Source organism: Brachionichthys hirsutus, chromosome 6 (assembly GCF_040956055.1).
Source record: "Brachionichthys hirsutus isolate HB-005 chromosome 6, CSIRO-AGI_Bhir_v1, whole genome shotgun sequence".
NCBI lineage: Eukaryota > Metazoa > Chordata > Actinopteri > Lophiiformes > Brachionichthyidae > Brachionichthys > Brachionichthys hirsutus.
Window position 1 is genome coordinate 5,357,196 of NC_090902.1, and position 21,650 is coordinate 5,378,845.

The window sequence follows — 21,650 nt, forward strand, 5'->3', positions numbered from 1 at the left end:
CCCAAAAGCATTACAACACTTGCAAACAACAATCATTGCATAGAATAACCTTTCAGAAACAAACAAGGTAAAACCAAAGTTCAACCATTAAGTGCTCATCGACGCTTTTGGGAACCGAAAACTCGTGTATTAGTTATTGAGAATTCTCAATCGTGAACATTTAACGAGACAGATGCACACATATGTACAGGAAGCAGAGTCTCTGTGAATCATCCTATTAGGTAAAGCGACGAGATCGGCTAAAGCACCTGAGCAAGTACTGTTGTGCCTTGCTGAAGGGCTCTCGAGCAAGACGACGAGCCTGCAGCGAACGTACCGGTGCCGCCTTAAACCCTGCACAGTGTCCAGATCCGCCCGTCGAGACACGCCAGGAAAAAAAAAATAAAAAAACACACACAGCATTTTGCAAACTGGAATTGTGCAGTTTTGGCAGGATTTGGATGGAAATCAGGGGCCTGGTCGGTGACCTTTAAGCTACAATCAATGGCAAAAGTTTTGATTCAATAAAAGGCAAATATGAAGTGACATGTAGTCTAACAGTGTGGCGTCCAGACCGCATGGCCGTGGACATTTTTTTGGTTAACAGTTTGGGTTCCTTCTGCTCCAACGTTATTGCTATGTCTCCAAATCTGGCCCAGCATCCTGGGACGAGCCCAGAGGTCAGTCAGTTAAAAGCAGTCACTTATTGCGTCGCAGCAAGATCAGATCGCAGTATCAAAAGGGCACACATTCAGCCTCACGAGGAAAAGAACCCCTGCAGGGTCCTTCAAAGAGGCTGCAACGCTACGTATGTTTTTCAGACCCAATATATACTAAATGGGTACATTAAGCTTGAGATCCTTTGAAATATATATATATATATATATAAAATGTAATCTCTCTTTAAACGTCTAGGCGCGTTCTGGAGCCACACCCACAAATCAATCTCTCAGTCTGACCGCAGCTCTGCCACTAGAGGTGGCCGAACTCTTAAATCTCCTGTTGGCCTAACTATTAAGACATTTTTCCTCTTTTTGTGTTGAAAATAACAATTAATATTCATCATTATACATCAGTGTAGTAAAAAAAAAAACAGATGTAAAGGCAACAGATATATAAGGCCAATAACGCAAATGTGTTGAACAATAAATAAATGTCCTTAAAATGTTAATACTTGAATGCATTTTAGTACAGAGGCCGGCGGTGACTGACATGTTTGTCATTACATTACTACAAGCCTTTTATATTCTAATATGCAGCTGCATCCCTGATAACTTTGGACTATATATATATCTGATATCTTGATTATCACATTTTTGATGCGGAATTCATCGAAACACCAAGCAGCCATGCATTTTTAAATAAACAGTGGAGGACAGCCTTTAGAACTGAATGTAACATGAAGAACTAGCTCCTTTCCGTTGCTTGAAAATGTACAAAACGCTCTGGAAACCTGCAACATGACGATCTAGAATGTTACTAGAATGCACTTTGATCAAGGAACCCCTCCCATCCCCCGCCCCCCTCCCACGGGGGTTGCTTTGTAACAAATAAAAACAAGTCATGACGGAAGAAATCAATCCCTCGTTAAAAGAAGTGCATGCAGGAAAACACCGATTGGACTCGTTTCCATTTCCAACTAAATGTAAAAGTCAGACGAGCTTATTTTGTCGCTTTCTGAACTTGCTCCATTCGCTGAGGGGCGGGGGTGGGGGCGTCCATGGTGACAGTCGCCAAGAAGTGGGGGGCTTCTGGTTAAACATCCCACCAGAGTCGTGATGACTCAGCGAATGAGGAGGCCCGTTTGTCATCTCGTCCGGTGAGGCTGGGTCAAAAGGTCACATCCGTGGTCCCAGCGACCGAAGCAGAGACGTCCAACTCCGCGTTGTGTGTGTTTGATCGAAACGAGACGCACGAATACACACCTGGTCCCTCCGCAAGCAGGCGCACACACAGAGATACACACACACACACACACACGAGGAGGAGGATGGTTGTTTGAGCATCTTCAGTGGCTGCCGTCGTCCCAAGCACAATCATTCTTCTGCTTGGCCAGTCTTCGGACGACTCTCTCGAGCTCCTTGCGAGACTTCTGCTCGTCCTCCAGAAACTGCTTCATCCATTTGTTCTCCTGTGAAACATTCATGGGCAGAGACTGTATTCAGCAATAGACCAGCGAGCCGAGATGACCATCCGACAACCGGCTGTTTGTGCTGGCAGTTCCGCTTCGGTAGAGCCGCGGATCTCGTGCCAAAGCCGACAACAAAGCGTCGATCCCATCTGCATGCATGTGGAAAACGTTTTATGCCAAAGCTGATTCTTTAGTATCTTCCTGCCGGTTCTTGTCCTCAAAAAATCCTGACTCCACCCCTTTAATGGGAGCCACGCCCAATTCCTCCATGCCTTCTGCCAACTATGTTCAAAATCTGTCATACTGTTTCTGTTTGCAAATAACAATAATAATGATGATGATGATGATGAATTCAACTATTATTTGGAAAATTGTGTTTTTAAGATCTCATGAGTTAAGCATTGGGTCAAATGTTGAGGGATAAAGTTCAAAAGGGAGAAATGTATACGCATTTATTAAGTCTAAATATATAATCTCAATTGATCTATCTAATTTGGATTAATCTGGTGTTCTGTACTCTTAATGCCGCGACAGTTCTGCCAGAACACAGACAGCCCCATTTACCTTTTTCAGTTCATAAACCTCGTCCTTTAGCGCGTACACAGCATCAACCAGACTCCTGAAAGACACGCAAAGCAAAACACAGTTTAGTGTTAAATCATAAGAATTTGAAGTTTGCTTGTCGCTATCAATATTTGTTTGCTTCCAAATCAAGGTCACTCGCCTGCACACAAGGGATCAATATGATATATTACAAAGAAAATAACGATCTGTATTCAAATGATCCCAACGCCTGGCTTGTCATTGTTAGACAACAAGTAAACGAACGCAAACGATCCAAAGTAACGATGCGCTTACTTTTCCTCAATCACCGTCTGCCCATTGCTCTTCATCTCCTCCACGATGATCTTCTCTTCCTCAGGCAGGAGCACCTGAGGGACGCACTCTTTCCGCACCGCTGCGCAACACATGCTTCGATTAGTGGAAAAGCTTCACGATCGTATGAACTGTTGTACTAATGAGGCATTAAAGGGAGCGACTTGTGGCGAGCACGCACCCGTGGCGGTCTGGTGGAGGCTGGCCCCCGTGCAGTACGCCTCAATCACCCTCAGGATCTGAGCGTCCTCCTCCAGAGCAACCGTGCCTGTCACAACCATAGATTAGCAAAGTTAGACACGAATGCGTTCAGATAATACGAGCTTCCAGTGGCCGCAGTAAGTGTTAATTTAGAACACAGTTTATAGGAAGACAAAAGTCCTACTTTTCCTTGTTTGAATGTCATCGTCAGAAGGCTTCCGCTCTTTTTTCCTGTTCCCCGGCAGGAACTTTTTCATGGGCCGCGGGCTCTTACTGGAGTCCTAGACGAGTGCAATGTTAAAGTCAGTGCTCGCCTCCATGCAAACGCAGAAAGACACGTGCGCACACGCACACACACGCACAACGAAAACAATGCAAGCTCATCAACAGATAAGACCGCGGACAGACAACGCAGCAGGCAGCGCGGTCGTCTTCCGGAGGAGCTCACCGATCGGAATCCTTCTGGATCACCAGAGCTGGAAGAGTTCTGGGAGCCAGATCAAACTACGACGTGGTCAGTGTAATTATTCGAGGCACTGTACGTTCAATTAGAAGGACAAATCTTGCAACTGGTCCAATTTCACAATGGGAAATGATTCTTTAAAAAAAAAAAAGGTTGACATTCCAGATGACCATCAAAATCTAAAAAGGGCTGTTTCCTCGGGCAAACGTCCCGGTAACGTTTTAAGCAATCCCGCTGACAGACAAAACGCTAGCAAGCACATCACTTCTTTGGCTAAATAATCAATTACTTCCATATATATATATATATAAATATATATAATTGGTTTGATAGAATGTAAAATATATATATATATATATTTTACATTCTATCAAACCAATTATGTGGTTTTATAATGAGATTCCTTTTTGCCGAGTTGCGTTTCAGGACTGAAAACTGAACAACGCCCGTTTCCTCTTTCGAGCACCTTGAAGGCTGAAGTGTGAGGAACCATTAGCGCAATAAAAGCCACGGTTTAGTCACCGTGATGATTTATACCGTAAACACTTCCTGTGATGTCATGGAGCATCCTAAAACTCCCAAAGCTGAGGGGAGTCTTTCCTCCTCTCAGACTCAGCAGGAATAACCGAGTGCAAAATGACTCTTTGAACGTCATTGGTTGTTGGACCTGTGGTGAACTGGCGACTCGTCCACGGTGAACCCCGACTCGTGCTCAACACCAGCTGGGATAGGCTCCAGATTCCACGAGGCCGCGAGATTTCATAATCTTATATTGAATTAATTTGAAGTTTTATTAAAAGCCACATGTCAAATAATGAAGGTGGCTCATTGTGATGAGGAGTCCAAACTGGTCTTTCCAAAAAGAAGGAAGCGATTTAAAAAGTAAACATGACCATAAAAACTACAACAACATATTTGGGCTGACCCCTCAAATGTGAAAATACATCCTTGGACTGATTGAGATTCTCCCGGGAGGAGACGGGATCGCTGCATTCGATTATTCTTTAGCCAGACAGCTGAGAGCGTTGCATGGCGACACTTTAATTTAATGCAGAGAATGAGGGAGGGATAAATAGACAGGCAAGGACAACAATGGAGTGAAGCAAACAGGGCGATTTCATGCCAGTTCAACATCAGGGCAGACACACACACACACACACACACACACAGGGCTAACCTTACCTTCATGATATAAGACAGCCTCTACAGAAGGCAGGATGGAGAAAGAGAAAAGGGGAAATGTGCATGAAAAATGCAACGATGGGCAGCGGATGTGATAGAGAGGTAATGGTGAACACTTTCCCTTGATGCACATGAGAGGCTTAAGTTAGTGCTTCCGTGTCAAACATCACCGATGAGAAGAAAAACTGGATCTCCAGATGACAATGGAAAATGAAATCCATTGTCTGAGAGCTTCGTGCGTTTCCGCTGTGCCGCTATTATTCCAATTAACGGACTGAAAGTGCGCAAGTCAGTTTGTGACGTTTGTGCTTTTGGTGAAAAGCTTGTAAAACTAGAATATGAAGGTCTGAATAGAGCAGAGACAGGAAAGGGGGACAGAGGGGGCCCTGTAGTGGAGGTGAACCTGCGACTTCTGACTAATCATGAACTGCATAACTGCGTATTGAAGGTGCATATCAAGCTTGTCAGCCCTCCCACCTCTTTATATCCCAGAGCAGCGGAGGGTTTGAGGGGGGGCGCGGGCCGCAGACAGCTCAGAGACCACGGCTTGCTGATCTTTGGCGGCTCCAGGGGGCCGCGGCTGACGGCGCTGAGGCTGCCGAGGTGGGACAGGTGAGTAGGGGTGCCGACCATGCTCAGCGGCTTGCCCTCCACATTCTACGAGGGACAGTGGAAGGAAAGTTTAGACTTTGAGCTGCACGCGCGCGCGCGTGTGTGTGTGTGTGTGCACATGCCTTTGAGATGGTGCCTGCAGGGCTGCCTCCCTTGGTAAAGGGCTGAAGGTGTTCCAGCCATTCCTGCAGCTCCTGTGCACTACTACAGAACACCGTAATCCGCTCGACCGTGCTTCCTGTAACAGAGAAAACACACACACACACACACACACTCATTAGAGAAGTTTTTTTTTTCCATGTCTGTGCATTTCTAGGAAAAAGTAGTGCAGCTCAGATATTCTTTAATTCCTTAGGCATCAATATTTCACAAGGAGGCGTCGATGGTCTCCCGCTGCTTCATCCGACATTGCTGCAACCCGCCTTTCCTCCGGACCGTCAAACACAAACCTGTGATGTCAAAGGCGAATTGGGAACCGTCTGCGTCCTCCGCGTGTCTCGTTACCGCGGTGCCTGCGAGGGACTGCCGTCCCTATGTGGTACGGAAAGATGGACACAATTGTGTTTTTTTTTTTTACTTCAGATTAAACGCTTCTACTACTAAAAAAAAAGAAATGGCCGCTCTCTCACCTGGTAGATAAAGCCACTCATTCTGGGACTGGCAGAGAGCATGACCAACACATTAGGGAACAGCATTAGATAGCGCTCCTCCTTTTCCTGCAAGAGAAAGAATATATATATTTATGTTTTACTTTCTTTTGGGGTGCTTTCTCCTGAAACTGAAGTTCGTCAAACCCAGATTGTAGCGGGTGAGAACCAATCAGCTGCCGCTAGAATACCTTAGCGGCTACGTTCCAGGGTGACGAAGGATAGAAAACAGGAAGGTTGATTTGTGAGACAATTATGGCGATTGTCATACGAGTCCTACGCACATTTCTGTTTTTAAACTCTGAACTCTTATCTACCGTCACCCGAGTCACACACGACCTGCCTCTCACCTCACTAGACCCATTCCTCATGTGGACCTGGGACATGTAGGCCACGTTACCCAAGCTCTTCATGCCGTCCCCTTCCCAGGCCCGGACTGGTTCTGACAAGATCTGAAGCTCCAGGTTCTTCCGCTTCCGCAGATCCTGGCACTGCGTCTGAACACACACACACACACACACACACACACACGCGCCACAGACGATGGTGAAATATTGAACTTAACTGAATGAATCTCTGCCAAGGAGTTCACATTTTTGCCTGTCTGTTAGCAACGTAACTCAAAGGTTACGGATGGATCTTAATGAACCATAGCGTAGAGCGGCTTCAGGAGACAAACGGGGTTCTCCCTCTTCAAACTTCAAAAAATGACAGTGTAACATTTGTCATTTTCCACTTCACTTTACACACATGCAAAAAAAGAGTCGCTGAACGCTGAAGGTGACAATGAAAAAAAAGATGTGTCTTTTTCCCCACTTTTTATGTTTGAAGTCAAGTACGTGAGTCACTTTACCTACTCTGAGATTTACTATAGCTTGGAAACTGAGGGATGCTCATTCAGGCGTGGGTTCTTGTCCACCTTTTCAAGATGTGGTTTCAGTTAAATCCCCGCAGTATGAATGACACGCTCGAGTGGAGCTGCAGAGCTCCGCTGGATGCGTCAGACTTACCACCAGACTCCTGAATGCAGCAGTCGCCTTTATAATGTCAGGATAATCTGGATGGGCTTCCTGTGGAGGAAGTAAACATCAGTTCAGTCACAGCATCAGAAGACTTTTTTTGTTTTTTTTTATCCTAGTGAGGGGTTTGTCTGTCTGCTTTGTGCGTTTCTTAAACAGTTTGTCTCTTGTCCCATTCACCTCCACGTGTCTCTCCAGCTCCTGCAGCAGGGTCGGGTATTTATCGAGCCTCATGAAGGCCTTACTGAGGCTGGTGGTCAGGGTCAGGATCCCCGGAGCGCTGGCCCCCTGGCTCTCCATGAACTTGTCCAGCTCCTCGCTAGGAAAAAAAACAAGAAACTCGTTGGCCACTATTAACAGTCATTTCTTAATTATGAAGATTAAAAAACAGTTCAGCAAAACCGGTTCTGCAAGTCACAGGTCAAGAATGCTTAAAATCCGTGGAGCGCTGATGACCAAGAGACCCTGATGGTACCAAAAAAATCATATTCATAGAAATCAATTGCTCATTGCGTAATTGTCGAGACCAGGGGTGGGCAAACATTTTGACTCGCGGGCCACAATGGGTTCTAAAATTTGCCAGAGGGGCCGGGCCAGGAACAGATGGATGGAGTGTTTGTGTTAACCAATATAAATGACATGTAAAAGCCATTACATGAAAGGACTTGGCCTTTTACAGGTAGCATTACAGGGAAAATGTAAAATAAATTAGGTTTAATTAGGTGTAATAAAATGGTATTTAATTATATAATTTGGAAAAGTTCAGCGGGCCAGATTAGAAAACCCCAAAGGGCCGAGAACGGACCACAGGCAGCTGTAAACTCTAGCTGCACTAGGACCCGCCCGCATTCCTGAGAACGGACGACTTTGAAAGTCAAGTCATTCCACTTCGAGCTGCACAGCATCCTGCAGCACTGCCTAGCAACGTTAGATGAAAGCGAGCAGCATCGAAAGACTCCTGAAACCAAAATGCGAATGCGAATGCGCTCGCTGTGCCGCGCAGCTCATAACAAAACCGCAGCTTCACATATCCTGTCGATGGTCGTCTTCCTGTGTGAGATTTACCATAGATCTGCATCTCACAACGCAGAATGCAGAACCAGAAACGCTGCTGGAGTATCAGTGCGATAAAAAAAAATATACATATGCACCTTGACCCACTTCTGCAAAGTGGCAATGTTCGATTCTCAATCGAAATAATGCATCTGAGGAGATCTAGAACTTTAAGCTCACCGGGACTCATTGTGGTCATTCACAGATGGAAGTCTGACACCTAGTGGCAGAAAACTAAACTGCAACTCATCGAGAGGTTCGTGCTGGAATCGCATCCCAACATGATTGTCTTTTTTGGAGCCTCTATCAGCCGCCAGTCTGCTAAAAATGAAGCCAATTCAGAGCTTGAAAACCTCCAGAATAAATTTGGATTATACTTACTACAGCCGTCGCTCGACTATAAATCCTAATTCTCAAAAATACCCCAAATGATTTAGAGTCCGTTTTTTTATTTATTGGACGGGTGTTTCGTGTGCAGCGGCTGACCTGTGGTCAGTGAGGATGCAAACGGCTGAAGGGTGGCTGGAACAGTAAGCCAGGTACAGACTCTTGATCTGACTCATCATGTTTAAATAGCAGGCCGCCACGCGCTGCTGGCCCTCCGAGACTCTGCAAAGTCAAAGAGACAGAAGGGAGGGAGGAAAGGGTCGGGTCAGGAGGAGCAACGTGGAAAAAGACAAAGACCATTACGATGATTTACCGAACCACTAGAAGCCATCAGTATTCAGGATATTATTCTGGAGATTTATACCCCAGGCAAAATGTTAATCCCTAAAAACAACTGGAAAAGTACTCCGAGAGCACAGACCTCCACCAAGCAGCTCATTCCCTGCCTAATTGGGTTTACACTGTCCACATGGCGATCTGGATCATCACACATTGTTCTTGGTATCTTTATACAACAACCATGAAAAGTAAAAGTGAATCAAAGTTGATGTGTATTTTTTATTTTTTTTTGTACAGATTTTTGAATCCATAAATGGAGCTTTCAATGTTAAATTGTAATATTTTTTCCTGACCTCATTCTGGATCAGATCCGGAAGACATTTTTGCATGATAGCTCATATCGGACCCCTTTATGATTTCTGGTCAGTGCATATTTTACAAGATATATACATATATATATTTAAAGCCTCAATTCTAAGAAAATTGACTTAAATGGGATTAATATATTTGAGCCCGTACTTCTCTCGCATTGCTACTCGCGAAATAAAGCATGACGTACTTGGTGCAGTCCTCCAGAGCCACACAGAGTCCCTGCTGGAAGGTGAGGATCTCCTCCAGGTTCCCACACAGGGTGCAGCTGTCTGTGCTGCTCAGCCTGAAAATGCACACAGGTAGAGAGAGACAAGAGCTGCCTGGTGATATGCCCCGAAAATACAGGTGGCATCCTGGATTACAGTTTCTATAACTAAAAGTTTATTGGTTTATTTCAGAAACCGTTCATTTCATAAATTCAACCGTAAACCAAAGCAATCTCCCTGGGAGTCAGTAAATCTGCCCAGCAACACGTTTATTCATGGTATGGTCATCGCTCTTACTTGTCGCTGGCTTGCAGGGGCCGGAGGTAGCAGCTCAGGATGCTTTGTAGCTCCTTGACAAACTCCCGCTCGTGTTCCAAGATGTCCTGCACCACCTGCAGCAGGATGAAGAATTATCCAATGAAGGAGCCAACATTGTTAACTACAGTATGAGGTGAAAGTTGTTGTTTATGTATATGTGTGCGCATGTATTTGGCATTGTTTTATCATTTTATTCTTGGTTGTTTACGTGGTCGAAATAAATAAATAAATAAATAAAATAAATAAATAAAGTTAAATGTTTGTATTCCAGAACACATTTCAAATTTGTTTGTCTAAAATTTTGGCCCTGGCTGGTATTTTAAATTGTCAGTACATACATTAGACATTTTTTTGTCGATAAAAGGTCACGCCAAAAATGAACATTTTAAATGCCAAATTTCGCTCACCACGCTGTAGTAGTTCTTGATCAAAGGAGCTCCTTTAGGGGAAACGGGTTTCTCTGCAGAGAAGACAAGGAACACAAGTTAAAACGCTCCTTCGAAGCAATTCACTAAAATCATGACGTTTTAAAATATTAACACAATTTAACAACCTAAGTAATCACTTGTTTCAGATGCCATCATGATGATTTACATAATGTACAAAGCAAAGTCAAAAAATATTGTTTTTTTTAAATGTCTCGCTACAAACATCATTCTGTCACAGAAAGCAATTTATTTCAAGTCTAAATGCTCTCAGTTACCGATGTTTGTGTCTGAAATGCGATGCGTCAGGGTTTCCATCCCATAAATTGATTGCATACTGTTCAAATTGTTTTTATCCCAAACCACTGAATTGAATAATAAATCCTGATGGAAGCAGGCGAGTCATCAAAATGTAGAATAAGTTTCGTGACTGATCGGCTCACCGCAGGCTTTGACCTCCCGGACGTAGTTACTGGGGAACCAGCCCATCTTGCCGCCGACCGCGCCTTCCCACCACCCTCCCTCTTCCTGCCTCGTCACCAGGATCATGTCCCCTTTGCTGAACGACAGCTCGTCCTCGTTGTTCTGCTTGAAATTGAAGCGGGCCTTCACCATCTGCTGTCCGCCGCCACCGTTCTCAGACATCTCCTGTCAGAGGCGAGAGGGGTTCGAGACATTAATCAATCAATGACACACACACATGCGCGCATTGTGTTCTGCTGTAACGAATATGAACTACCTGTAAGGAAAAAAAGTAAGACAGACAGACAGACACGAGGTCATACCACTGATTTTGATTGTCTTCGCAGCGAGCCTTTGGACTTGGTGGAGGACAGTGTGTGTGACGCCGTCGACTGACTAGGAGACGGAGCGCCGGATTGGGAACATGTCCTCTCAGCAGCGCAGTCTAAAACATACAAGTAGGACATATGGAGCATGTTGATTCACCAAACGTGTTTCCACAGCTCTGACATAACATCAAGCAGCTGCAGGTTTTTAGATTGTGGTACCGGTACTTATATTCGATTTGGAACACATTTTAAAATATGCCTTCCAAGCTCCGCCCCTTACTAGCAGCGCAGCTTAGTGGGTGAATGCAAAAAAAAATCTCATTTACGGCACCGACAACGGGGGGGGGTTAGGGGATCCCACTGAGGCCAGACGTGATGAAAATGAAACCGGAGGCAGGAGGACAGTCTGCAGGCGCTCTTGAGTTTGCATTCAGAAGACAAGCGAAGCATTTCCCCCTTCAAGGCGGCTGTGAAAGCAGAGCGAGGGAAGCAACGCCAGAAGACATGGAGGCCTGTTTGATCGGGCTGAAGAGCAGCTGCTGGAAACACGCAGCGGCAACAGGGTGCACCGGTGGAGGTGGACGTCTCGCACGCACGCAAGCCCTCCTCCCTGCTACTCAAGTGCACACAGAGGATTGATCAAGCATTAAAATGCCCCAGCCGGTGGGCCCATCATCAGCTTTGAAATGAAGGGGCCGATCAATCGATGGGTCAGACAGCAAATATCAGCCGGGAGCCGTAAGCACACCTTCAAATCGCGTGGGACATTGCGCGTGTGTGTTATAAAGCATGCAAAAGATGGCGGAGCGGCCTGCGAATGCTGACTAAATAATAATGAGGCTGTTCTTTCCCTGGCAGCTGTGAGGAGGAGGAGGAGGAGGAAGAGGCTGGTATTAACTCTTCGGCACTTCTAAACAAGGGCTCTCAAGTGAAGCAATTAGTCCCAAATTGCAGAGGGGCTGCGAAGCGTTTTACGCTGCAGCCTTCCTGAAGAAATGCACCTGATGAAGGTGGGGGGGGGGGTACGTGGACCGGTCACATTTAGTCACATTTCATTCTGTGCCTCGCGTAAATGTTAAAAAAAACTTAAAATAAATTACGAGAGAAAAGGTGGAAATGATTCTGGGCCTAACAATCCAAGGATGCACGTGAGTAAATATGGCACCCAGCACGACACACACACACACACAGCGACACCAGCTGCCTGTGTGTAACACACCAAGTCCTGATTTTGAATGGCTCCAAGGACAAAGTGTGAAAAACGACAGACTGCCATCGCAGTGAACACGCAACGCAAAAGGATGCCGATATCCCGCGGCGGGGGGGTCAGCAAAGGAAACATTCTGTGCGGCATATATTCATGTTTCATTTCCTTTATAAAACGCCGGGACATTTTTAATGTAAATTCACAACGCAACGTGGCTCACATTCAAAGAGGATAAAATATGATCAGATGCGGGAGCATGCAAGATTGAGAGAGAGCGAGAGAGAGAGACTCTTACCTTGTGTGGCGAAGTTGACAGCCAGCAAAGTGGTCAACACTTTGCTGAAGTTCTCCCCAGTGTACAACCACTCTGGCTCAAAACCCTGGAGAGAAAATGCGCCGAAGTTACCGGACCAAAGCGGAACCAAAAACCCATCTAACGTGGACACGGGGAGTTTCCTTTTAGAGGCAAGTCAGATCTGGGCAGCAATCCTTTTAAGAAGTGCAGACAGAGCGAGGGGCTCACCCTGGGCTACAGCGCAAAGAAACAGCAGACAGACCGAAAAGGAAATTGAATCATGTCGTATAACAAGACAGATAAAAACTGACATCTTCAGCATGACCCATATTTTGTGAGAGAGGTTTGGAATGAAACAGACCGAGCCAGACAGACTCATTTGTGATGCGCTTTGCACACACACACACACACACACACACACACACACACACACACAAGCACACGCAGCGCTCTTCTTTCCTCCGGCGGATAAGGTTTCACATTTTAAATAAAACATCTTAAATACAGAGTTTGAGTTTGTAGGATGTCGGTGGTGAGGTATGGACAAAGCGATGGACAAAGAGTCTTCAGGGGGAAAATGGTTTTGTACTCTTGGTTGAGAGAGTAGAACATGCAGGAAAACTTCAACGGAATGGATGAAACGAACCGCACAGGCCTCGCATTACAATATTGACCTTGATCTATAAATAACTGGCTTTCAATGTGATCTAACCAGTGAGTCGTTTAAAAAAAAAAAAATAATACTCTCAATGGCGACAATCATTTATAAAATAAGACAAAATAAATATTCGCATGCAGCAGTAAGTCACAGTATCAGAGCAAAACTGGGCAAATTCCTCTTCCTGATTCTCGGGGCGGAAGCGAAACCATCAGGGGTTGATCTCTCTGTGCATTCGAAGGATTAAAAAGGTTCCATTTCCTACGGCAACAGTGGATGGAAAAGCTCTGGACCCAAAATCACTTTGCTGACCAGCAGACGGGTTGGGCTCGCCGCTGCAGCGGTGAAGACGTCCCCTGGCTGATACATTTGACGGTGGCTCTCAAAAAAGAAAAAAAAACCATCTGCCCATGAGCAACTGCTTGGCGGCAAAATATATAATTACGGGTTATGGCGAGCTTGGAAGATAAAAGCAAGGGGAACCTCCTAGACATTAGAAGGCCGCTGGGCAAGAACTAACCACTTGAATTTGCTCGCGAGGCAGGCTTTCTGGCTCACTTAGCCGTTTAAAGAAACAAAGTGACGTGATTCAAAGCCAGAAAAGGATTATTTATAAAGCCGGAGGAGAAATGGCTGTCCGGTGTGCAGTCACTAACAGGCTGGTGAAAAGGGAGGACTCCCAACATCTGCTAATGATTGGCCATCTTCCCATTAGAAAAGCATCTGGGCAGGTGTGTGGAATGGATGCGAGCAGTTATTTAAACAAACGACATGGCAATATGAAAAAAGAAAGATCATCATGACACAAGCAAGAGTTTTAAGTCTTCTATGCGACCTGCAGTGGGCTGCAAGAGGTCAGCAATTAGACAGTCAAAGCGAGGTGTCGGCATAGTTGCATCAAATTTGACCCATAACTTACCTCCACCTTCAAAGACAAGCATCCTCTTAAAAACTCCTTGATGTTGGAAATGCAGTCGGACTCGGTTTTCGGATCCTGACAATACTAAACACACAAACGAGCAGGAAATAAACACAAACATCGACTTAGTAGAAAAAGAGATGTGTGGGGTAAAAAGCCAAAGTCGCTGAAATTCAATTTAGACACTTAAGCACATTAAGAAACAATATTCTGGGAATGAAAATATGGGTAACTACCGTAAACAGATTTACTGGATTCTTCCTGCGTCTCCTGCACGCAACCAGAACCACTAACATCACACAGGCGTCAATCAGCGGGATTGAAGCAAAACATCCGCTCACTGCTCAAACTTTCAGAATAAAACTACTATTAGCAGCAGCGTCGCTTTGCGAACACTTTACCATACAATACAAGTTTGTATTTTTTAGGTATAAAATCGAGACTTCACCTTTTAGCTCAATTTACGACAGCTAAAAGAGTTAGAATTAAATATGAGGTTCAACAAAGCATCCGATCACTTTTCAAACTTTCAAAATAAAGTTAATAATACTTGTCGCGGCGCATCGCTACAAAACAAACATGGAGGACATATTTTGTATTTTTATGAATATAATTACAACTGTAATTTCTAATTCAACTTATAACAAACCAGAAGAAAGCGATAACAACCTCGACAGAAGCGTAAAACCACAAGAGTAGTTTCTGCTTCCGGGTTTATTCTATTTCCTGTTTGCGCTGACGCCACTATTTCCAAAATGGGCGGTCGCACCAGGAGAGCCGAAGTAAGCGGAAGTGACGAACCGTCTTTGCAAATGTTGTTTATAGTTATCAAGTTTGTTGTCTTATCAAATAATCAAGTGCCATACGCAGATTTATTATGCAAAAAAGGTTGCTTTAGTCGCAATTCTGATGAAATCGCATTGCTGTTATCTCCATACTGCCAAATGTGTCGTTTTAGTCTGTTTTCATATCAAGTCACTAATAATGCGGGACATTTTAATGGCTTTTTATGAACATTTGACGCCTCAAAACACACATGTGCTGTTGTAACCTGACGCATTTTGCATCCTGCAAAACTTAGTGCTATTAAGAGTTCCCTTTTAGCCCTGGTGCAGGGGGGGGCTACAGAAAACGAAAAGGCCCGTCGCTGCTAAGAGAAGTTAACTTTGATCACACCCCTCCCTCCCTTCCTTTCACCACTTAGCCGTCGATCAACTTGGCATTTTGTGAGTTAACTTAAATCAACAACGCACCTTGGGCGAGAAGCCAGGGACGAGCCGTTCCGTGAGCTTGCACAAGACGACACCATCCTTCAGCGATATTTTTAAAAACTCCTCCGGGTCCGCGATATTCTTCTTGGGTGAACTGAGCACTCCAAGCGATATTAACCACGTAACAGTCTGCTCCTCTGGATTCATAGCGCCCCCAAAACGACCATCGCTAAACAGAAAAAAAATACACTCACGGCCTGTTCCGGAGAAATATGTAACTCACATCCGCACTTCTGCGAGAAGTAAAAAAAAAAAAAAAAAAAGCGGCAGTGGGGGGAAGGACGACGATGTCCGCACGTAAAAGTGATCACCACCCCTACCGGCGAGAAGGCACCTCAACAACATGCCGGCCTAGCATTTCTCTCAAGTCGAAATGGATCAACTTGAGAGATTAACGAGGAATTCGTCGTCCCAATGGTAAAAAATTAACAGAAATATTTGGGCTCCAGAATCCTAATGTTTAAAAAAAAAAAAAAAAAAAAGTATATACACCAATAGTACAATACCATTATTTAAGTTCTGGGGATGCTTGTCTTTTCTCATGAAATAAAGCAACAGTGTCAAAAATGAACCATTTTATTGCAAAAGCCACAAATTAAGAACTTGTGCAAATCCTCCGTCACTTTCAAGACACGCGTACGATTCCAAGCAGAAGTCTGTACCAGCATCTGAAAGACAAAGATGGAAAACTATAAATTATATACCCCCCCCCCCCCCCACACACACACACACACACACACACAATTCCTGATGCGAAATAGGAATTAACTCTACAAGCAACTCGTTTTCATGTATACATTTAACATTAGTCTGGTGGACATACCCGAACCAGTAAATGGTGGCTTCATCGGTCCAACAACTTGGGGACACAACTCAGGTGATTTGCCAGGGAACATGCCTTGGAGGGGTGTTCAACCTGCCAAGAGAAAAAGGTATTAACAGGTCGCATTTCCCTTCATTGTGTATTCATAAATGTCTGACATGGTTTTTGTCTTCTTGGGTCCGACTGAATTTGCTCCGGTGATTGCGTCCACTTTGGCAGACAGGATGGCGGTGTTCTTCCACAGTTGTCCATTGTTTGAATTGGTATGCTTGCGGAAAAGGTTTCGATCGAGAAAATGGCTCCAAATTTGAAAAAGGCGTTTAATCTTGAGGGAAAAAATAATAAACTTTGAAATAGATCAATCAATCTGCACTAAAAATGCACCGTTGCCAATAATTTTAGAGGTTGGGAAGACTGGCGAGGCGAGACGAACCATTGATTTGTGGGGCGAGTTGGTAAAATTGTTGTCCGTCTTTCACTGCAGAAAAAAAAGGGACGGAACTCCTTTGACTGTTGCTGAACTTTGGACTTAAACTGAAAACGGACCACAGTGGAAAAGGGCACATTCGGCTGATCATCTCTGTCCTTTTAGGCACAAACTGTCTTTAATATTGCTTCCCAGCGAAGGGAGACGAATACAGGACAATGAGAAACTCATTTACAAATGAGAAACAAAGAGGTTTGCTTTGCTTACCAGCTGTTGACTACCAGTCGACTTGATTTGGTTGCCTTTGGTTTTGTCGTTGCATGCCAACAAATGGCTCTAGGGTGATGGATCCATTTCCAGGAAAACTACATTGGAACATTTTTGACAGTGACATTTGCCTAATGCACAGCAGCGCCCAGTCGATGGCACATTTGCGTTAAAGAATTCAAGTCATTTGTCCATATAGTGCGAAGCGTTACAGAAAACTTGGTCAGGAAAGAAGTCGGTTATGCTGTTCCTCGTCATCGATGGTACCATCTCTGGTCTGGCGTTGAAGATTCATGAGCAGTGGTCAAGTTACAACTAACAGCTTTATTAGAGTAGGAAAGCCAGACTTATAGGGTATTGCAGATTGTACAAAAACTAACACTCACGTGGTAACTGTACTGTTACAAGAGCAAGAGAAATAGACTACTAAAAAGACAAAAGTTTTACACATAAAAAAAAAAAAACTGGGCAAGTTTAGATGCAGTTCAAGCTAAGGTTTATATATCCACAGATTTAGAAATGGCTAGGTTGTTTTGTCACATCTCCTCCCAAACATTTGAACTGTGCAGGGACACCAACACTTCCATTAGTGTCATTTTCCAAGTCCAGTTCAGTATCTGTTGCGATTCATTCCTCTATCGGGCCGATTGCCACCGCGGCCACGTGGCCCTCCGCGGCTCGAGCTGCTGTACGTATCACGTGGCGGGTAGCCCCTTTCAACGGGGGGAGCTGGGCCCCTCTCCTGTCTGCCCATTCGCTCACCACGACTAGGCGGATATGTGTCACTCCGACTGCTGGGGTAACTGTCACGACTGCCATAACCATCCCGGGAACTGCTGCCATAGTCATCGTAACGACCGCTTCCACTGCTCCCACCATAGGAAGGTGGGGGGCCCCGTGAAGGTGGGGCGCTGCGAGAGTTACCTGCAGGGTCAATGGGTCAGGTAATTGGAAAGGTTCAATTTATACATTTTCTTGCACCGCTCAAGTGCCCATTTGGTGCCAATAGAGTTCATTCTGCGATAAATATATTGAATGCTGGACACATTTTGAAGTCCCGTCATATAATCGATGTTAAATTATCACGAATTTAGTGGATGTGGGCAGTAACATATCCAAGCACAGGGAAAACGTCGACATGTAACCCACTTAAGCATGCCATTGATTTGAGGCGCCATTTTCCTTTCAGAGCTCCAAGAGTTAAAACTGCAGGAAAGGATGAGCTTTTCAGCGTCGTCTTGACGGATTGGATGGATTTTTGAACGTTACTCCTTGAGGGAGTTGCTTTGCTAGGCAACACATACTGAGTGGTCAGCGAATACTTCCAAGGATTTGTTTTTTTTTTTGGGTGGGGGGGGGGGGGTTCCTTATGGTTTCAAACTCCCTGGGAGACATTCTGCACTTCATCATGATATTGCCAAAAACAGCGAGTCTTTGGCTGAATGTAACGACAACATGGACTGTGAAAATCTGGACAGCATTAATAGTTGTTTTTGGGTCGAGATACCAATACTTGTACTTGTCTGATAAGGCAACATGAAACTTCATAGGACAGGGTTGTGACACAGGAGAAGATAGAAGTTTAAAGGCCCGACATGCCTTCCTCCTTTGGTGAAGGTAAAAGCTGCATCGTCTTGTGACTGGAGACTGCGGTGAGCAACGCTGTGGATTTGGCCGAGTTTTTATGCAGCTCTTCTTCGTGCCAAACTGATCCTCTTCTGCCATTTCCCTAACGGGAGTTTTATCTTACCGTAACTGTCGTAGGACTCCCTATAGGAGCCACCACTGGAACGGTCCATATAGCTCCTCTGCTCCCGGCCTCCACCATAAGAATCACGGTCGCTGTATCATATAAACTGTAGTTAGTTGCCACTCGTGAGGTTCAACCCGTTTTAAATCTTAGGGTAATCCCCCCCCCATCATACCTGTATCCTCTTGACATTGAGCCATAATCGTCACGGGAACTTGAATTGGAGTATTCTCTGTACGAATAATCTCGGGGAGGTGGTCCGTAGTCCCTTGAATCCCTGGAATTATAGTCCCGACTGGAGTAGCTGTGAAGCATAGAGCATTTAGTTGCAGAGCCTTAACTGTATAAATGTTTTAAAAAGATAACAATGGTGTTAAAATTGTTATTTCAATTATCACATTTTATTTATTGTGAACTGATCAACATGGCGGCTGCTGAGCGTTTCATTAGCAGAGTTTTATCTTGAATACCAGCTAGCTCAGATAGAACATAGAACTGCTTCCCATCATCGTACTCTGGAAGTAAACCAAACGCTCTACCTGTCTTTTGAGTTGTAATTGTCATCCCGTGGCGACGGATAATCATCCCTCCGGGACATCGAGTCTCTGCGGGGGGGCGGACCATACGGATCTCTGTCCCTTGACATGGGAGCTGACACACACACACACACACCCAGCGTTTCAAGTAAATAAATGTGTATCCCAACAGGAAAGTTTCTTTCAGTCAACTGAAACGTGTATTTATTATGAGATAGAGATTTCCCTAAAACTTACTTCTGCTCATTGGCCCATCCAGAGCAGACCTCTTGGGTGGGGGCCCTCCATTACGAACTGGAGGCCCTCTCTTCAGTGGAGGGGGGCCTCTGGATGACATCCCTTTGAAAAAACTGTCTCCATTTCCTGAACTATCATAATAGTCTTGGGAACAAAAAAAAACACAGATATTAACCCAATATTGTAAAAGATGAATCACCAAAGTTCTGTTTAATATTTCACAAACCCAACTAAACATAACAAAATAGTTATTCACCCCTTGATGGTGGGCCTCTCATACCACCACCTCTGGAACTGCGGGGGCCTCTGTATGGGCCGCGGCTGCGGGAGTACATTGGTGGAGGTCCCCGTCTGCCTCCACTCTCAAATAGTGGCTTCGTTGCTTGTTCAACTTTGATATTCTTTCCATCAAGTGACTGTGAATAAAGGGTTAGACTTAGAAATCACAATTTACGGCAGATCTCCTGAAAATTCCCAATAATTTCAAGCTCAAGTCCTTACCTTTCCATTCATCTCTCGTGCCGCATCCTTTGCGTCGCTCGGATTCTCAAAAGTTATGAAAGCGAAGCCTCTTGATTTTTTCGTTTCATGATCCTTCATCAAAATGACTGAATGGAAATGAAAAAGAAAGTGATGCTTTTAACTTTCTGTACTATTGTCTAACAAAAATGTACAACAACCACCTTTTACAACACTCACACCGCTAAAGGGTAGGTATTGTGTTTATTTGTTCATGTAAGCAGAGACTCTTGAAATAGCTAATGCTAGAGGCACGAGAAAAATGCCACCGGAGTAATCAAAGAAATAAACTATTATTTACACAGTCAATACGAGCAAAGTATATACAGTATATATTATATTACCGTCGCCGTGTACACAAAATGTTCAATTTTACCACATAACTTTTCGCATGAAAAAGCTGCTGACATTTGATTTCTCAAAAAAGTAACGTTGCTGTCTGGTGAACACATTTTATAAAGGCCGGATCAGCAAAACAGGACAATGTCCCAAAAAATGCATTGCTATCCGACGAAAAAACATTTTTCCCCCATCCTAAACAACGGTATGACTAAAAAGACAAAATGGCTAAATGCACACCTTCGACAATCCTGCCATATTTGCTGAAGAACTGCTCCAAGGCCTTTTGCGTGGTCTCGGTGTTCAGTCCTCCGATGAAGAGCTTCCCCGGTCGGTCCGCCTCTGCCATGTTAAGAGTCACCACCTGCCACAAAACAAGTCACATCGCGGGGATTTTAAACATTTTCAAAGACAGCTTATATATAAGACATTTCCCTCAGTATCCAAACATTTCTCTGGTGATTACCTCGCTGCTGACGAAGTCCTTGGGTATGAACGCGCAAAATGGCGATAAACGTGCCAGCGGCTGTAGCTAGTTAGCTAGCTAACGCAAGTTAGCAAGTAGCCAAGCTACAGATGACGGATAGTCGTGCAAGTGTTAAAACACTGCTTAAAAAAATAAAAAAATATGTTGTTGTATTAACTATGCAAGGAATTACCAAGCTGCCACCAAACGGAACTTCGCCGCGGTTTTGTGAGAGCTAAGTCATCAAAGGCTCGTTTTTTTTAAATTCTCCTACTTTCTCGTCGACCTTTTCCGGAAGACCAGACACCACAAATGTGCAACACCGCCGCCTACAGGTCGAGTTACAACTCGTTGCTGTTGCATAAAGGCTGCTAAGTAAAACAGAACATAAATACAGATACAACAAATGCTTAATTTTCTGAATAAACAGTTGATAAAATAGCAAACGCTAGGACAATATTTACACACTTAGAAAACAACTTACAGGAAACACAATAAAGAATAAATAAAACAATAATTAAAATAATATACTAAAATCATGTCAATAGCAGTTTCATCTAAATGCGCGTTCAACAGTAGGAACAATATGTAAAGTCAGGCTCCAGTCTGGGATTTTTTATTTTATTTTACTTTTCTCACAGTGACTTTTGACAAGTAATTTTTATTCATGTACTGTACATATTTTAGGGCGTTTTTTTATGACGTTTTCCATCGTTTCCTTTTGCTATAATGTGAAATTTACAAAAACATAAAAGTTTTGAGACATGATGTAGTTAATATCTATCCACCAAGTCAGGCGTCTTGTAGGATGCTATCTACAAATTATCCAGTATAACCTGTATAAATGTTTTTTTTATTTTATTGCTTCCACAAATATGTCATATATTCCATTTTAGCCTCTCTTATTTGGCCATTTTACGAACTATCTTCTGTATAACCAAAAATACTGGCAGTGCGAAAAAACGCCACAAATACATTTATGCAACGTCAGTGCT

The 21,650-nt window shown here is 44.2% G+C and overlaps 2 protein-coding genes across 4 annotated transcripts; both read right to left on the bottom strand.

Moving 5' to 3' along the window:
- Positions 1-1,733: 1,733 nt before the first annotated feature.
- arhgef6 (Rac/Cdc42 guanine nucleotide exchange factor (GEF) 6) lies at positions 1,734-15,438 on the bottom strand. The gene is made up of 22 exons (XM_068740028.1): positions 15,274-15,438; positions 14,021-14,104; positions 12,444-12,528; positions 10,936-11,057; positions 10,594-10,798; positions 10,133-10,185; positions 9,705-9,799; positions 9,389-9,484; positions 8,650-8,772; positions 7,291-7,429; positions 7,102-7,161; positions 6,442-6,588; positions 6,074-6,160; positions 5,894-5,975; positions 5,567-5,682; positions 5,310-5,489; positions 4,833-4,853; positions 3,372-3,468; positions 3,168-3,254; positions 2,969-3,068; positions 2,675-2,729; positions 1,734-2,110 (listed from the first exon to the last, which is right to left on the bottom strand). The coding sequence occupies exons 1-22, from the start codon at positions 15,436-15,438 to the stop codon at positions 1,988-1,990; spliced, it is 2,322 nt and encodes a 773-aa protein (XP_068596129.1). The 3' UTR covers positions 1,734-1,987.
- A 421-nt stretch (positions 15,439-15,859) lies between these two features.
- rbmx (RNA binding motif protein X-linked) lies at positions 15,860-20,919 on the bottom strand. 3 transcript variants are annotated; one of them, XR_011105522.1, is made up of 10 exons: positions 20,656-20,919; positions 20,430-20,553; positions 19,833-19,939; positions 19,588-19,747; positions 19,332-19,475; positions 19,098-19,209; positions 18,734-18,862; positions 18,559-18,650; positions 16,115-16,207; positions 15,860-15,959 (listed from the first exon to the last, which is right to left on the bottom strand). XR_011105522.1 is itself a non-coding variant. In XM_068740134.1 (9 exons), the coding sequence occupies exons 2-9, from the start codon at positions 20,536-20,538 to the stop codon at positions 16,203-16,205; spliced, it is 858 nt and encodes a 285-aa protein (XP_068596235.1). In that variant the 5' UTR covers positions 20,539-20,553; positions 20,656-20,919; the 3' UTR covers positions 16,015-16,202. The 3 variants fall into 3 exon arrangements, 2 of the variants coding, with proteins under 2 accessions (XP_068596235.1, XP_068596234.1); XM_068740134.1 differs by lacking the exon at positions 15,860-15,959 and having other exon boundaries at positions 16,015-16,207; XM_068740133.1 differs by lacking the exons at positions 15,860-15,959; positions 16,115-16,207 and adding an exon at positions 17,113-17,732.
- Positions 20,920-21,650: the final 731 nt, after the last annotated feature.

Bases quoted from the DNA above. Each gene is read 5' to 3' on its own strand.
- arhgef6 (XM_068740028.1), bottom strand. From the start codon at position 15,438: ATGAATCCAGAGGAGCAGACTGTTACGTGGTTAATATCGCTTGGAGTG. The intron at 6,589-7,101 runs GTAAGTCTGACG...GTGTGTGTTCAG, and splicing joins CTGCATTCAGGAGTCTGGTG to ACGCAGTGCCAGGATCTGCG. The intron at 5,683-5,893 runs GTTTGTGTTTGA...TCTCTGTTACAG, and splicing joins ATTCGCCTTTGACATCACAG to GAAGCACGGTCGAGCGGATT.
- rbmx (XM_068740133.1), bottom strand. From the start codon at position 20,538: ATGGCAGAGGCGGACCGACCGGGGAAGCTCTTCATCGGAGGACTGAAC. The intron at 18,863-19,097 runs GTAGAGCGTTTG...TATGCTTCACAG, and splicing joins AATTACAACTCAAAAGACAG to CTACTCCAGTCGGGACTATA. The intron at 18,651-18,733 runs GTATGATGGGGG...TATATGATACAG, and splicing joins TCAATGTCAAGAGGATACAG to CGACCGTGATTCTTATGGTG.